General features: G+C 43.1%; 1 protein-coding gene across 2 annotated transcripts in view; it reads left to right on the plus strand.

The window, feature by feature from the left end:
* NACC1 (nucleus accumbens associated 1) overlaps positions 1 to 11,947 on the plus strand; it is a 60,174-nt gene extending 48,227 nt beyond the window's left edge. For both annotated transcript variants that reach the window (XM_073622734.1, XM_073622736.1), the window contains exon 7: positions 5,791 to 11,947. In XM_073622734.1, the coding sequence (XP_073478835.1) occupies positions 5,791 to 6,044 (254 nt within the window). In that variant the 3' untranslated portion in view covers positions 6,045 to 11,947. The remainder of the gene's footprint in view (positions 1 to 5,790) is intronic.
* Positions 11,948 to 14,991: the final 3,044 nt, after the last annotated feature.

The raw sequence follows: 14,991 nt of genomic DNA on the forward strand, positions 1-14,991 counted from the left end.
ATCGGCCTCTACAAATTTGGCAAGGTGCCTAAAAAAAAAAGAGCAACTGAGCATGTGCAGAGCAGGGTGAGACGGTGTATTACTGGATTTTAAACAGTATAGACACTTTAAACTTTTTTTCTTTGATTAGGTAACAAATATTTTTCTTTCCCTAGTAGATTACCATCTCATACACCCTTGTCCTAACATACACTGTTGCATAGTTCGATTTTTTTGTGAGCCATCAAGCAATTCCAGCAGAAAAATGGTTCTTTGAACTAAGTAAATAAAGATGGTATCTTGTTCTTTAATCTATGTGTTTGTCCTCTTGGCTAACAGAGGACAGAGATAGAAATAGACTTGGGAAACGTAACATTAATAAATCACCGGCCTGCACCAGAGGGTACTTATGGAACTTAGTCAAGTAATTGTCAGACCGTTTTTTCTATTTTTTACAGACAGTCTACTGACTGGAATGGTACCAGCTGATTGGAGAAAAGCTAATGTAGCACCAATATTTAAAAAAAGGGTCAAAATACATCCCTGGGAATTACAGACCAGTTAGCCTAACATCAATAGTATGTAAACTCTTGGAGGGGATGATAAGGGAATATATACAAGATTTTAATAATGAGAACGGTATCATTAGCAGTAATCAGCATGGAATCATGAAGAATCGTTCTTGCCAAACCAATCTATTAACCTTCTATGAGGAGGTGAGTTGCCATCTAGATAAAGGAAGGCCCGTAGACGTGGTGTATCTGGATTTTGCAACAGCATTTGACACAGTTCCCCATAAACCTTTACTGTACAAAATAAGGTCCGTTGGCATGGACCATAGGGTGAGTACATGGATTGAAAACTGGCTACAAGGGAGAGTTCAGAGGGTGGTGATAAATGGGGAGTACTCAGAATGGTCAGGGGTGGGTAGTGGGGTCCCCCAGGGTTCTGTGCTGGGACCAATCCTATTTAATTTGTTCATAAACGACCTGAAGGATGGGATAAACAGTTCAATCTCTGTATTTGCGGATGATACTAAGCTAAGCAGGGCAATAACTTCTCCGCAGGATGTGGAAACCTTGCAAGAAGATCTGAACAAATTAATGGGGTGGGCAACTACATGGCAAATGAGGTTTCATGTGGAAAAATGTAAAATAATGCATTTGGGTGGCAAAAATATGAATGCAATCTATACACTGGGGGGAGAACCTCTGGGGGAATCTAGGATGGAAAAGGACCTGGGGGTCCTAGTAGATGATAGGCTCAGCAATGGCATGCAATGCCAAGCTGCTGCTAACAAAGCAAAATATTGGCATGCATTAAAAAGGGGATCAACTCCAGAGATAAAACGATAATTCTCCCACTCTACAAGACTCTGGTCCGGCTGCACCTGGAGTATGCTGTCCAGTTCTGGGCACCAGTCCTCAGGAAGGATGTACTGGAAATGGAGCGAGTACAAAGAAGGGCAACAAAGCTAATAAAGGGTCTGGAGGATCTTAGTTATGAGGAAAGGTTGGGAGCACTGAACTTATTCTCTCTGGAGAAGAGACGCTTGAGAGGGGATATGATTTCAATTTACAAATCCCGTACTGGTGACCCCACAATAGGGATAAAACTTTTTCACGGAAGAGAGATTAATAAGACTCATGGCCACTCATTAAAATTGAATTAAAAGAAAAGAGGTTTAACCTTCAACTGCGTAGAGGGTTATTTACTTTAAGAGCGTCAAGGATGTGCAATTCCCTTCCACAGGCGGTGGTCTCAGCGGGGGGCATCGATGGTTTCAAAAAACTATTAGATAAGCACCTGAACAACCGCAACATACAGGGATATACAATGTAATACTGACATATAATCACACACATAGGTTGGAATTGATGGACTTGTGTCTTTTTTTCAACCTCACCTACTATGTAACGCGCTTCGCAAGGAGCTTTGTCAGGAAGATTAATCAGGAAAATACACTGTATAAGTTAAACTGGAGCACGTTTTAATGGTTTTTTTTTTTTTTTTTTTGGAATTTCTGGCACCCTAAAACTCCCATATGTATGTATTCCCTTTTCTCTCCCTTTTTACAGTAATGTTTAGTACAGTGAAGATTGGGTGGGGAAAGGTGATTGCAGGGCCTTTGTTTAATATTCTACATTTTCTGGGGATGAAATTGTGTCATGCAGGAAAAGATCACGCAGCTCTTGGTTCTCTGACAGTCTCAGGGGTGAGCGGCATGACCACCACCTGCCCTAATCCTTTATCTTTTAAGCTTTGACTAGAGTGGAGGAACTAGATGGCAATTTAATATCTGGCAATGGTTTTGGCAGGAGTTGGACCTTTAAACCCATCCACCTCCACAGCTTTGTAGCTCATTATAGTCCTGGACACGGCATGTCATGGTATGATTTTCTTTTGCAAATACTAAATTCATCTTTTATCTTCCCAGTAAAAATACATTGTCATGTCCTCCTCCAGTGCTCTGTGCTGCCATAGCTGCCCCTCACACAGATTTGTGTTGCTTAGAAGAGAAGGGGTTGTGTCGGACCAGGTCTATTACTAAGCACTGATTACCGTGTGCACAAGGTCCAAGGCTGGCCATAGATTATGCAATTTTCTTTCCTTCTACTAGGGGTTGAAGAAAATGAATTGATTCCCCCATCAACACTGAATTCCTCCTGCTGCGCTTTTGTATATGGACAGTGGGAGGTTTCCTTGACCTTAGAATAAAATGATCACTACTGGCGGCTATAGCCGCTGGCAGTCATTTCAGGAAAGACCTGACAGGCTGGTTGCACCCAAGTTGATTGATCAACTTCAGTACAACCAGCCAGCCTATAGATCGAAATTCAGCCAGTTCCTGCTGAACCGGACGACAAATTTTGAGTCATCTATGGCCTGTGTAACTCTGGTGCCTAATTATAATAATCATAATATTAACACAACTGCTGTAACAGGAAAGTAATAAGACTGGGAAAATGGTTGATTGCAATGTCTATCCGGTAGCTTAGCTACAGTGCTGTTTTTTTTTTTTTTTTTTTTATTTAGTTTTTTTTAGCAGATTTGTTACACTTAAATGATTCAGATCAATAAACAAATTTGAATATTACACAAAAATAACCCGAGTGAATACTAAATGCAGTTTTTAAATGATTTCATTTAAGGGAAAAATGCTGTTCAAACTTGCCTGGCCCAATGTGAAAAATGTATTGCCCTTTCAGCCTTGCTAACTCATGAATGAACTGTGATTAACCACATTTTTTGGAAAGCCGAGTTAAATTTCACTTGCCACACCCAGGCCTAAATACTGCAAGAACTGTTGAATTAAGAAATCACTTAAATAGAAGCTGTCTGACAAAGTGAAGCACGCTAAAAGATCTCAAAAAGCCACATATCATGCCGCAGTGTAAAGAAATTAAAGAACAGATGAGAAATCGTAAGTAATTGACATTTATCAGTCTGGAAAGGGTTACAAAGCCATTTCTAAAGCTTTGGGGCTCCAGCGAACCACGAGGAGAGCCATTATCCACAAATGGAGAAAACTTGGAACAGTGGTGAACCTTCTCAGGAGTGGCCGACCTACAAAAATGACTCCAAGAGCATGACAAAGACTCATCCAGGAGGTCATAAAAGAGCCCAGAACAACATCTAATGACCTGCAGGCCTCACTTGCCTCAGGTAAGGTCAATGTTGATGATTCAACAACAAGAAGGAGACTGGGCAAAAATGGTGTCCATGGGAGAGTTCCAAGGCCAAAGCCACTGATGACCAAAAAGAACACAAAAGCTCACCTCACATTTGACAAAAACCCTCTTGATTATCACCAAGACTTTTGGGCAAATATGCTGTGGACTGATGAGACAAAAGTAGAACTTTTTGGAAAGGTGTGCGTCCCATTACATCTGGCATAAAACTAATACAGCATTTTATAACAAGGACATCATACCAACAGTCAGACATGGTGGTGGTAGTGTGATGGTCTGGGGGTGCTTTGCCAGCTTCAGGACCTGGACGACTTACCATAATTGATGGAACCATGAATTCTGAGTTCTACCAGAAAATCCTGAAGCCGAATGTCCGGCCATCAGTTCATGACCTCAAGCTCAAGTGCACTTGGGTTATGCAGCAGGACAATGATCTGAAAAACACCAGCAAGTCCACGGCTCAAAAATAAATAAAATGAAGGTTTTGGAGTGGCCTAGTCAAAGTCCAGACTTAAATCCGATTTGAGATGCTGTAGCATGACCTTCAACAATGTGGCTGAATTAAAACAAAGAGTAGGCCAAATTTCCTCCACAGCGATGTGAAAGACTCATCGCCAGTTATCGCAAACGCTTGATTGCAGTTGTTGCCGCCAAGGGTGCCACAACCAGTTATTAGGTTTAGGGGCAATTACTTTTTCACATAGAGCCAGGCAGGTTTGAACAGCTTTTTTCCCTTTTTAATAAATTAAATCCTCATTTAACCACTTAAGGGCCGAGCCTCTTTCTGAGATTTGTTGTTTACAAGTTAAAAACAGGTTTTTGTGCTAGAAAATTACTTAGAACCCCCAAACATTATACATTTTTTTTTCTAACACCCTAGAGAATAAAATGGCGGTCATTGAAATACTTTCTGTCACACTGTATTTGCGCAGCGGTCTTACAAGCGCACTTTTTTTTTGGAAAAAATACACTTTTTTTAAATTAAATAAGACAACAGTAAAGTTGGCCCATTTTTTTTTTATATTGTGAAAAATAATGTTACGCCGAGTAAATTGATACCCAACATGTCACACTTCAAAATTGCGGCCACTCGTGGAATGGCGACAAACTTTTACCCTTAAAAATCTCCATAGGTGACCATTAAAAAAATTCTACAGGTTACATGTTTTGAGTTACAGAGGAGGTCTAGGGCTAGAATTTTTGCTCTTGCTCTACCGATTGTGGCGATACCTCACATGTGTGGTTTGAACACCGTTTTCATAGGCGGGCGCTACTCACGTATGCGTTCGCTTCTGCATGCGAGCTCGTTTGGACAGGGCATGTTTAAAAATGTATTTATTTTTCTTATTTATTTTACCATTTATTTTTTATTTTTACACAGTTTTTTTTTAACAAAAAAATTATGTCACTTTTATTCCTATTACAATGAATGTAAACATCCCTTGTAATAGAAAAAAAGCATGACAGGACCTCTTAAATATGAGATCTGGGGTCAAAAAGACCTCAGATCTCATATTTACACTAAAATGCAATGAAAAAAAAAAAAATGGACCTTTTAAGAGCTATGGGCGGAAGTGACGTCGTTCCGGCCTTGCAATGATATGTAGAAGGGTGGGGGGCCATCTTCCTCTCACTCGTCTCCATGTCAGGCCACAGTAAGGATCCGATCGCCTCCGCTGCTGCCGACGGCTCCGGTAAGCAGTGGTGGGCATGGGAGCACTCCCTCTCCCGCCGCCGATAAAAGTGATCTCTACGGCGAATCCGCTGCAGAGACCACTTTTATCTTAAACCGGACCGCTCACTGAAGAAGAGGATACCGGGGTTATGGCAGCTAGCCATTGGTTAAAAACTCCATTTTGTATTTACTCGGGTTATCTTTTGTGTAATAATAAAATTTGCTTGATGAGCTTGAACCATTTAGGTGTGACAAATATGCAAAAAAAAAAATCAGGATGGGGGGGGCAAATACCTTTTCACAGTACTGTATACTTATGTCAGATATCTGTAGAGGTTTGTGATTGCTGTGGGAAAGTCTTGTATGGGTGGGTACAGTCCATGCATAATATCTTTAAACATGTACATGTCAATCCCTTCAGTTGACCTCTCATGTCTTCCACAGTTTACTGTCAGAATTTCGCCCCGAATTTTAAGGAGAGTGAGATGAACGCCATTGCAGCGGACATGTGCACAAACGCCCGGCGCGTGGTGCGCAAGAGCTGGATCCCAAAGCTGAAGCTGCTGATGGCCGAAGGAGACGCTTACACGTCTTTCATCAATGACACCGGCAAAATGGAGCCCGACCTGATGGGTGCGGCCACTGGCGGAGATCATGGCACCGGTTTCGACGGTGAGCCAGGCGAGGGGATGCCCTGATAACCCTTCTGTACGGGCCCACACATGTAAATATCGCCCCCTCTGTCTTCACCGAGGGAAGAGGGTGTAGAGGACAATGTGGCACTCAGGAGGTGGACTGTAATCTAAACGCCGCAGTAGGAGGTGCTAAGTATGACTGCGTGCTGCTGCTGCACGAACTAGAGACTGGTGTGGAGGTACTCGGTATCACTATACACTGCTGCATGAGGTACTCGGTATCATTTAGCGCCCCGTGTTCCATTATCAGTATAGAGTTATACGCAGTGTCATTATATAGCGCAGCGTGTACATTATCAGTGTATAGAGATACTCCGCATCGTCATACAGCACATTCAAAGGTCACAGAGCTAAAACTGAGATTCACTTGTAAATAGATACTTTTGCGTCATTTTATAGTGCAGTCGAGGTAGAAGTACGGTATTCTCACTGGCCAACTGATAACCCAAGTCCTGCATCCCTACTGCGAGATTTAGCGTTTTTTCCTTTTTAGTATTTACTTACATTTTTCAAGCCTCTCCTGCCGCATCCCAAGAAGGAGTCGAAGGTCGCCCCGGAGCATGCTGGCTGCGCACAAAAAGCCTGGTGTGCTCGGGCCTGAAACAAGCTGCAAATATGACCCGTATATATTCTTTTAGCTTGCAAGGTAAATACTGGTGTTGCACAAGCTCTTTCAATAAGAAATAAATATGGACAGAGCTCCCCCCACCTAAAGCAGCCAGATTTCCGTTTTTTTTTTTTTTAGTCAAATCACTGAAAGATTTCTTCTGATTGGTTGCTGTGGGTCACCGTACTTAGTCGATGTAGCTCCATAGACTTCATTTTCTTAACTGCACTAGAAGAAAGAGCTAGATGCTCGCTTGTTGCTGATGGCAGCGCTGTCTTTATACTGTGCTCCAGGCTTTGAATGATCTCCAGGCGTGTTCTTGGGTCTTGCAAGCAGAGGTATCTCACTTTATTGAAAGGGTTGAAAACATTTTTAATAACTGTAATGCCTTTTCTCCAAAGTTTGGTGATTTTCCTTTATCCTAGGTTTTGATTAACGCCAGCACCTTGCTTGGAGTGAACCAGTCACCCCACGGGAGCCAGATTTTTTTTTTTTTTTTGGCAAAACCAATATTTTATAGAATACAATATATTCTTTTATGAAGCATCGTTTCTTGGCTTTCTCTTAAATGAGCTTCCTTCCCTTCGCTTGTTTTACTTTGTCTCTGTTGCCTTTGTTCCCGAGATTTTTGCAGCACAAACACCTGACTGGTCATGGTGTAATCTCACAAACCATTGATAAATTTATGTATGCGTGGCTTGTGAGTGAAATCCTATTGGGTTAGCTAATTTTGTGCTCAGGCACAAAGGTAGCTAGCATTAAGGCTGCAGATAACAATAAGAAACGGGTTCCTTGGTGTGTGATTTTGTCTTTATATCTTTGGGCTTCATTTTCTTAAAGGGTAAGTTCACCTTTACAGAAAAAATCTGTAAGGTGAACTTATTCAGGACCCCCCAGTCCCGCTGACCTGGAGCGTGGCGATCACCCGCTAGGAGACAACAGATAGTCGACTCACCGTCCGGGGCTTAGAAATCCCCCGCAGCTTAATCTCCAAAACATACCTTGTCAGGCGGCACGTTTAGGAGCATTCTAATTGGTTGGCGCCGTCACATGGGCGGTGCCTACCAATCAGAACCGGCGTAGCCCGTCCTGTCACCGCAGACGAAGAGGAGAGAAAGCCGTGGGGATTTCAAACCCCAGGGATGCGATCTATCTGTGCGGGGGATCGCCGGCCTCACAGTTTGCGGGACCCGGTGCAATGGGAATGGGGGTCCAGTGTAAGTTTACCTGTAAAGGTGAACTTACACTTTAAAGGCCTGTACATTTACAAAAGGTTTTGTTTTTGCACTTTAAAAAAGGGCATGGGGGTTGGCTGGAATCACTCTGTTAACCTATAGGTCCTTTTCACTTTTGAACGTAAGAAAGACTTAGGAGCAGGCACCACAAAGCCCTTGCTATTACCCTTGCTAGCCAGAGAATCCTCTATTATGTCCCCTCTGATCCTGATTTTTCATTGCCATTAAGGGCTTGAAGAGGTTTCCTATTTCGAGTGCATGGAAGTTAATGAGGGCATTCTCATTGGATGGCAAAGCAACAAGTGGGTGGGGCTTATACCAGAGGCTGCATTATAGCCCTTACTTATAAGGTGAAACTGTGATCAGAGGGGAATGTACCAGTGGCTTATCAGGCTGATAAAGGTAAATGTGACTTTTAATTTCAAAAGGAAAAAAAAAAAAAAAATATATGAAAAATGGCTGACACATTTGCTTTATAATTTATTACCAAAAAATAGCCACAAAGGCTACAAAATGGCTTGATGGATTGTGAAAGGGCGGAAGATAATTTTTGATCTTGGTTCGATGCTAGCACAAAATCACATGGACAAAAAACATCATGGGCAATTTTATGGTAGAGGGATTCTGATGGGTTTTTTAAAAGTTTACTTGGGTTGGCTTTTTCTAAAACTTCAGAAAGGGGCAATTGCTTGTAGCAGCCAAACATATTGCTCTCATGATCCTTCTTTTTCTTTTCTTTTTTTTTCCCTTGAGCAGGTTATATAGGGACAGTAGAAACCTGCTTGCTATGGGCACCAGCCAAATTTGTCCTTTTTTGCTGTGGGGCCTTTAAAGTGTTACTAAACCCAGGACCCTGTATTCATTTATATCTGGTCTCCCACAGTACACAGAACATGGAAATGTTATTATTTTAGTAAATATAAACTACTAAATACCCCTTTTTCTCATCAGCAGTATATAGCGGTCTTGTGACTTCTATCAGTGTCTGGTTAAAGCTTGTAGGAGGAGTTTTTTTCATTCTCCTCTGACTGTCCTATAAGGCTGCAGGACCCCTGACCCTCTTTCTGGACAGTGCTGATTGGCCCTGTGCTGATCACATGAAAACAAAAAGAAAACTCTAGCAATACATACCAAACCGAGCATGTGCAGCTTGTCCCCTAGCCTTTGTTCTGTCAGCAGATAGATTGGGTACAGTGGAAGAAGGGGAGGATCAAACAGCCTTTTTACACAATGCAGAGGATTAACCACTTGGGTTCCACAGAGGATATAACAAGCATGCTTTACTGCATCTACAGACTGATTTTACTGTTGTGGGTTTAGTAACACTTTAAGGAGTCTGCCCATAGGAGCCAATTAGTGCTTTAGTTGTAGCAGAGTGAAAAGCTAGTTGGCCACTATAGCCAACTTGGCAACACTTTTAGAAACTTTTGTATATATATATGAAATCCTCAAGTCAAGAGAGAATATCAAAGTATGTGTATCCATTCCTCAGATCTGTTGTTGGAGGACAGCTATGTGTGAGATTTTTAAATCCTTTATCAACATGGAAATTCATCTGATTTGAGAATCTCCTTCATTTGCTGTACATTGATTTGAATGTAGTTTAAATGAGGAAGTTGCCAGACAGTGGTAAATCATTCTAAAAAGTAAAAATCCTCCCACGTATTTGACCCTTCACACAGCTATGAGCATGGATCTGATCAGTATTTTTTTTTTAATAGATAGCATGCATGGATACAGTTTGCCGATTTGGTTAGTCTGAAAGCCAACCAGAATACATTGCTGAAATTAGCAGCGAGGATATATACGAAGGCGCTTCCACCAATGCCTGGCTGGTGCGATGTGTCTCAATCATTCACGGAGTCTATCAAAACTTCTACACTGACGGGCATAAAAGAGGGAGCAGTAGGTAAAGCTGCATGTATTTTCCGGTGTATAAGACGACCGGGCGTATAAGACGACCCCCCGATTCTACTGTATTTCTACAGTTTTTGCATAATGCTCACTGTATAGGATTACCCCCCTTCTGAGGCTTCATATTGCCTATATTTCCTTCTTGGTGCCATACCGCGCTGAGCCAATCACGGCGAGTGATGTATTCTATTAATGAATACAAAGCCTGCTCGGATTGGCAGAGGCTGTAACATCGTCAGCCCGCGCCTCTCTGACTCTCAAAGCCAATCCAAGCAGGCTCTGTATTCATTATTGGAATACATCGCTCGCCGGGATTGGCTCTGCGGTGTATACTGTATGTAGCCGAAGCTACATACAGTATTACTGCACATCTGACGGGCTGACATACAGCCGACTGCATTTGATACCCGGCGTATAAGACGACCCCCGATTCTTGCCCGTGTAAAAGGTCGTCTTATACGCCGGAAGATACGGTAGTTGGTTTTATCTGTATATATAGGTGCACTGATCTGCAGCTATGTTACTGATTTTATGTTTGCATAAGCACAGAATTCTCTCTGGTGATTTTTAAAAGGATGTATTCCAGTATACACCGCATATAAATAGGTTTCCTTTTTAAAAGGGGGATAGAGATTAAAACAGATCCCCACTTACAAAAAAAAAAAGAATCTGTCTCTTCCCACACATTACACATACCCCTTTTTCCTCCCGCAGTCTTCTGGCTGGTCATATGATGGTCCTTTGGGCCTCTCTTCTCTTCTTCCTTGGTGTTAGGCAGTTCACAGCCCTAAATGCTATAGAGCTGTGGTCATCAACCGTGTCCTCAGGACCCACTAACAGGCCGGGTTTTATGTATTACCTTGGGGAGATGCAGACTAGAATACTGCAATCACTGAGCAGCAAATGATATCACCTGCGATGTATTTCAGATATCTTGCAAACCTGGCCCGTTAGTGGGCCCTGAAGACAGGGTTGATGACTACTGCTATAGAACTCCAATCCTCAAGGCGCCACAACAGGTCATGTTTTCAGGATTTCCGTCAGATGCAACGGCTGTGTAATTAGTGATCAAATCACCTGTGCAAAATGAATGGGAAGCCTGAAAACATGACCTGTTGGTGCACCTTGAGGACTGGAGTTGGGAAGCACTGCTACAGAGAATGGTGTTTATGTAAGACGTGAGTGGTGTTCTCTGGGCCTCGGCCGGCAATCTAAGGCACCTCCCCCAGGGGGTGTGTCCTTCACAACCTGGGCTCCAAGGAAGTGGGTTGCATGACACTGGATGTCATTCAATCTAAAAGATGGGTGGTGAAAGGAACAGAGGGCAATACTGGACCGGAAGATGAAGATAAATCATTTTAAGTGGAAACATGCTTTAAGAAAGAATTTGCAGACAGGTCAGACCTGCCAGTGATAGGTTGATGCTGTCCAGGAGCCATTTTCCATCTTGGAAACCTGTCAGCGTATGAATATAGGAGCTCCTATAGCTGACTTGATTTAAAATTGGCAAGCTTCAGGGCTGTTTCTTGCACTGGTTTCAATGCTAAGGCTAGCTTCCCACCTGTGCTTCTTTTTTTTTTTTTTTTTTGGGTGCATTTTTTATGCGATTTCATGCTTTATACTTTTTTTTTTTTTTTTTTTTAGGAGGAGGAGGAGACTAGTTGTTAAACACAAAACACTACAGAAAACACACCAAAAAAATTGCATGCACATTTTGTTTTTCATGTGCACCCATTGAAGTCTATGGGGCCAAAAATCGCACCTTCCTGCACCAAAAGTGCCTGCACCTCTCCCTCCTAAAACACACTTAAGGAAAATGCACAGATGTGAACGGGCTAATTGGGAAAACATGTAAAATGGTTTGTTGTGCATTATAGCAAACACACTAATAGTTGCACAGGTGTAAACCAAGCCTAAGAGTCACTGACTCCTAAAGGAGAAGTACAGCTCGTTTTGGCGAGCTGTGCAGAACGAACTGCGCTCCTGTGACCCGTTTTCAGCTGACACAGGGCTGAAGCTTGCTGTCGGCTGACGTCACAGAGCCGGTCGAGATCCACCCAGGAGCCTTGACCGACAGCTGGCCCAGCCTCTCATTGAGTTGCTCCCGCCCCCTCCACAGCCCAGTGATCCAATGAGGGGGGGGGGGGGGGGGCAGCGAAGACAGTGGTGACTGGCATGGAGCACTGAGTGATCAGCGGTTCTTAAAGTGGAGTTCCCATTAAAAAAAAAAAAAAAAATTAAAAGTCAGCAGCTACAAATACTGCAGCTGCTGACTTTTAATTGGACGCTTAACTGTCCCAGGGTCCAGCGATGAGGGGGATCGAAACCCCGCTCATCCCCCCCCTCCGCTCGGCGGCGCCGGCATTCCTAACTGTGGGCGCCCGGCTGTGGCTTGCTGTCACTGGCCCCGCAATCATCTGGGACCGGTCACGTGTCCCAGATGATTGACAAGAGTGAGGGAGAGAGGCAATCTCTCTTCCTGCGCCGAGGGAAGTGACATCAGGAGCCCAGGCACCGAAGGAGGCAGACTACGAGGGACCCCCTAGCAACAGGCATTTAGAGGTGAGTGTAAAAAAAAAAATTTTCTCCAAATGTTTTTTTTTATTTTTTTAAACGCATTACTAATTTTTTTTTTTTCAGGTTGGAACTCCACTTTAAGTATAACATGTTTGTTATTTTTAATTACAAAATAAATAGACTTTAGTATCACTTTAAAGGAGAAGTATGGGTTTAAAAATAAACATACATGCTCTGAGAACTGTGCAATCATATATATATATATTTAGTTACATTGGTCCAAGCTGCACCAATGTAATTATGTATAAGATATCCAAACCTATAGTTCTCCTGTAGGCATAAAGGTCTTACCAGCAGAGATTTAAGCTGAACCACAGCAATAAAATAAAAATAAAACTCAGACCAGTAATAGTAAAAAACAAAACAAGCAGGTTTGCTGCAATACTTACCTTCAATTGAGAGCTCTTCCCTGTAGTTATTCCTTTCTTCATGCTCAGTCTTCCGGGTTGAATGACGGCCGGCGTCCTTCCAACCCACTTCCTCTGAGGCCAGGCTGTCATGGACCCACCCCTTGGGGGAAATGTCATCGTATGGGGGGAGGGGATTGTTGGGATGTTCCTGGCTTATAAAATCATCGGGTGGCACCTTAAGTTGTGTTTTTGAGAACTTTTATGGATCATGCAGAATGGCTTTGGCATGGTTATGTAGACCTGTGTGTTTTTTTTTTTAATATGGAACAGCTGTTTCCAGCTTCTCTCATAGCCACCTCCTATTCTTCATGCATTTTAGAAATGGAATCCTAAAAAAAACAAAAAAATCTCCAAATCTTTTCATGCGGTTTTAAGTGCAGGAGTTTATTGGACAGCTGTGGTGTTTGAGCACGGCGCCCCCTACCAGGCATGCTGTTACATGTTAATTTTGTAAATATATGTATAGCTGATCTTGTAGGAAGTTGGGAAAAGCCTGTAGTATAAAGGTTCTTCTGTACAGAGGTATAGTAGGGATAGAGAGGGCACTATATGGTACCAGTTAGTAATAAGGCCACTGAAAATAGAACCTACTGTAATTACTGTATGCCAAAAGCTAACAACGCTGGGGCAGATGTATAACCACCGAAGGAATGGCAAAATGATATTGTTGCCCCAGGCAAGCAGATATCTGCTTTTACTTAGGAAACTCACAGCTGGAACCTGGTTGCTATGGGCGATTTTATCATAGCAACCAGTCACATAATGGCTTTCATTTTTTTTTGCCGTTTCTGACTCAATGGCGGGCGCTTGCTGTAGGAAGTGCTTCCATAGCAACCAGATATTAGTGTTCATTTTTTTTTGTGCTGAAATAGAGCGCGGTGGAGTCTTGTTGCCTTAAGCCTGGTACCCACTAATAGTTCTTAAAAACTATCGGGAGCTGGTCGGCTGCTGGTTTTCCAGCATGCTCGTCCAACAGAAGCCGGCCAAACGGTCAGCATCTGTCGTGCCGGCTGACATACACATGGACCGAATGTCTCCCGACATTCGGTCTGTGTGCGTGTGTGGGGCTTTAGACAGTATTTCCATGGCAACCTGGTTATGTTTCGTAAGAAAATTGAAAGCTGTAATCTGATTGGCTGCTATGGGGAAGCTAAATAGGACCTGGAATTTGGTTGCTATGGGCAAAGTTTTAAGTGGCAACCATTCACGGGTTGTAAAAACAAACGATTCAATACATTTACCTGAATTACACTGTCAGCGTCCATTCACACCAGAAGGCAGAGCAGAAAAAGGCGCATTCTGTGCCTTACAAGATGTGTACGGGTGCCATTAGGCCCGATTCACATCTATGCATTTTTAGTGCTTTTTGCATTTTGCAGATTTGCACTACAGTCCTTTTAACATGGTTTCCTATGGAACACGTTTTGTAGTGCAAATCTTTAAAATGCAAAAAGCACTAAAAATGCATAGATGTGAATCAGGCCTTAAGTGGGTGTAAAGGCTGAAGGTTTTTTTTTTTTACCTCCATGCATTCTTTGCATTAAGTTACAGAGCCTTTAGTGTCCAGATGCCCCCTCAGCCCCCCTAATACTTACCTAAGAGCGATCCAGCAATGTGCACGAGAGCCGAGGCTCTCCTGGGTCTCTCCCTCCCGATTGGCTGAGATGCAGCATCAGGAGCCATTGGCTCATCCTGCTGTCAATCATAGTCATTGGGGTGGGGCTGAGCCGCGCTCTCTGTATCTTATGGACACAGAGCCAGCTCAGGCGCAAGCACGCACAAGTGCCCCCATAGCAAGCTTCACTTGCTCCAAGGGGGAGGGGCTAAGAGCGCCGGCGGCAGACCTAAGAAGAGGAGCATCGGTGCTGACCTGTGCAAAACCATTACATAGAGCAGGTAAGTATAACATGTTTGGGTTTTTTTAATAATAAACATCTTATACTTACCTACTCTATGTAATGATTTTGCACAGGTTAGCACCGATGCTCCTCTTCTTGGGTCCGCCACCGGCATTCTTAGCCTCTCCCTCTTGCCAAGTACCCCCATAGCAAGCTCCTTGCTGCCAGTAAAGTGATATTTAACCACATGCGACAATGTACGTCGGTACAATGGCTGGCTGGGCAAATGGGCATACAGGTACATCCCCTTTGAATTGCGGCATTGTGGACGTGCCGCCTACTCCATGACCGTGCCCGCGGGTCCCGCAG

This window comes from Aquarana catesbeiana, linkage group LG03 (genome assembly GCF_042186555.1).
Source record: "Aquarana catesbeiana isolate 2022-GZ linkage group LG03, ASM4218655v1, whole genome shotgun sequence".
Classification (NCBI taxonomy): domain Eukaryota; kingdom Metazoa; phylum Chordata; class Amphibia; order Anura; family Ranidae; genus Aquarana; species Aquarana catesbeiana.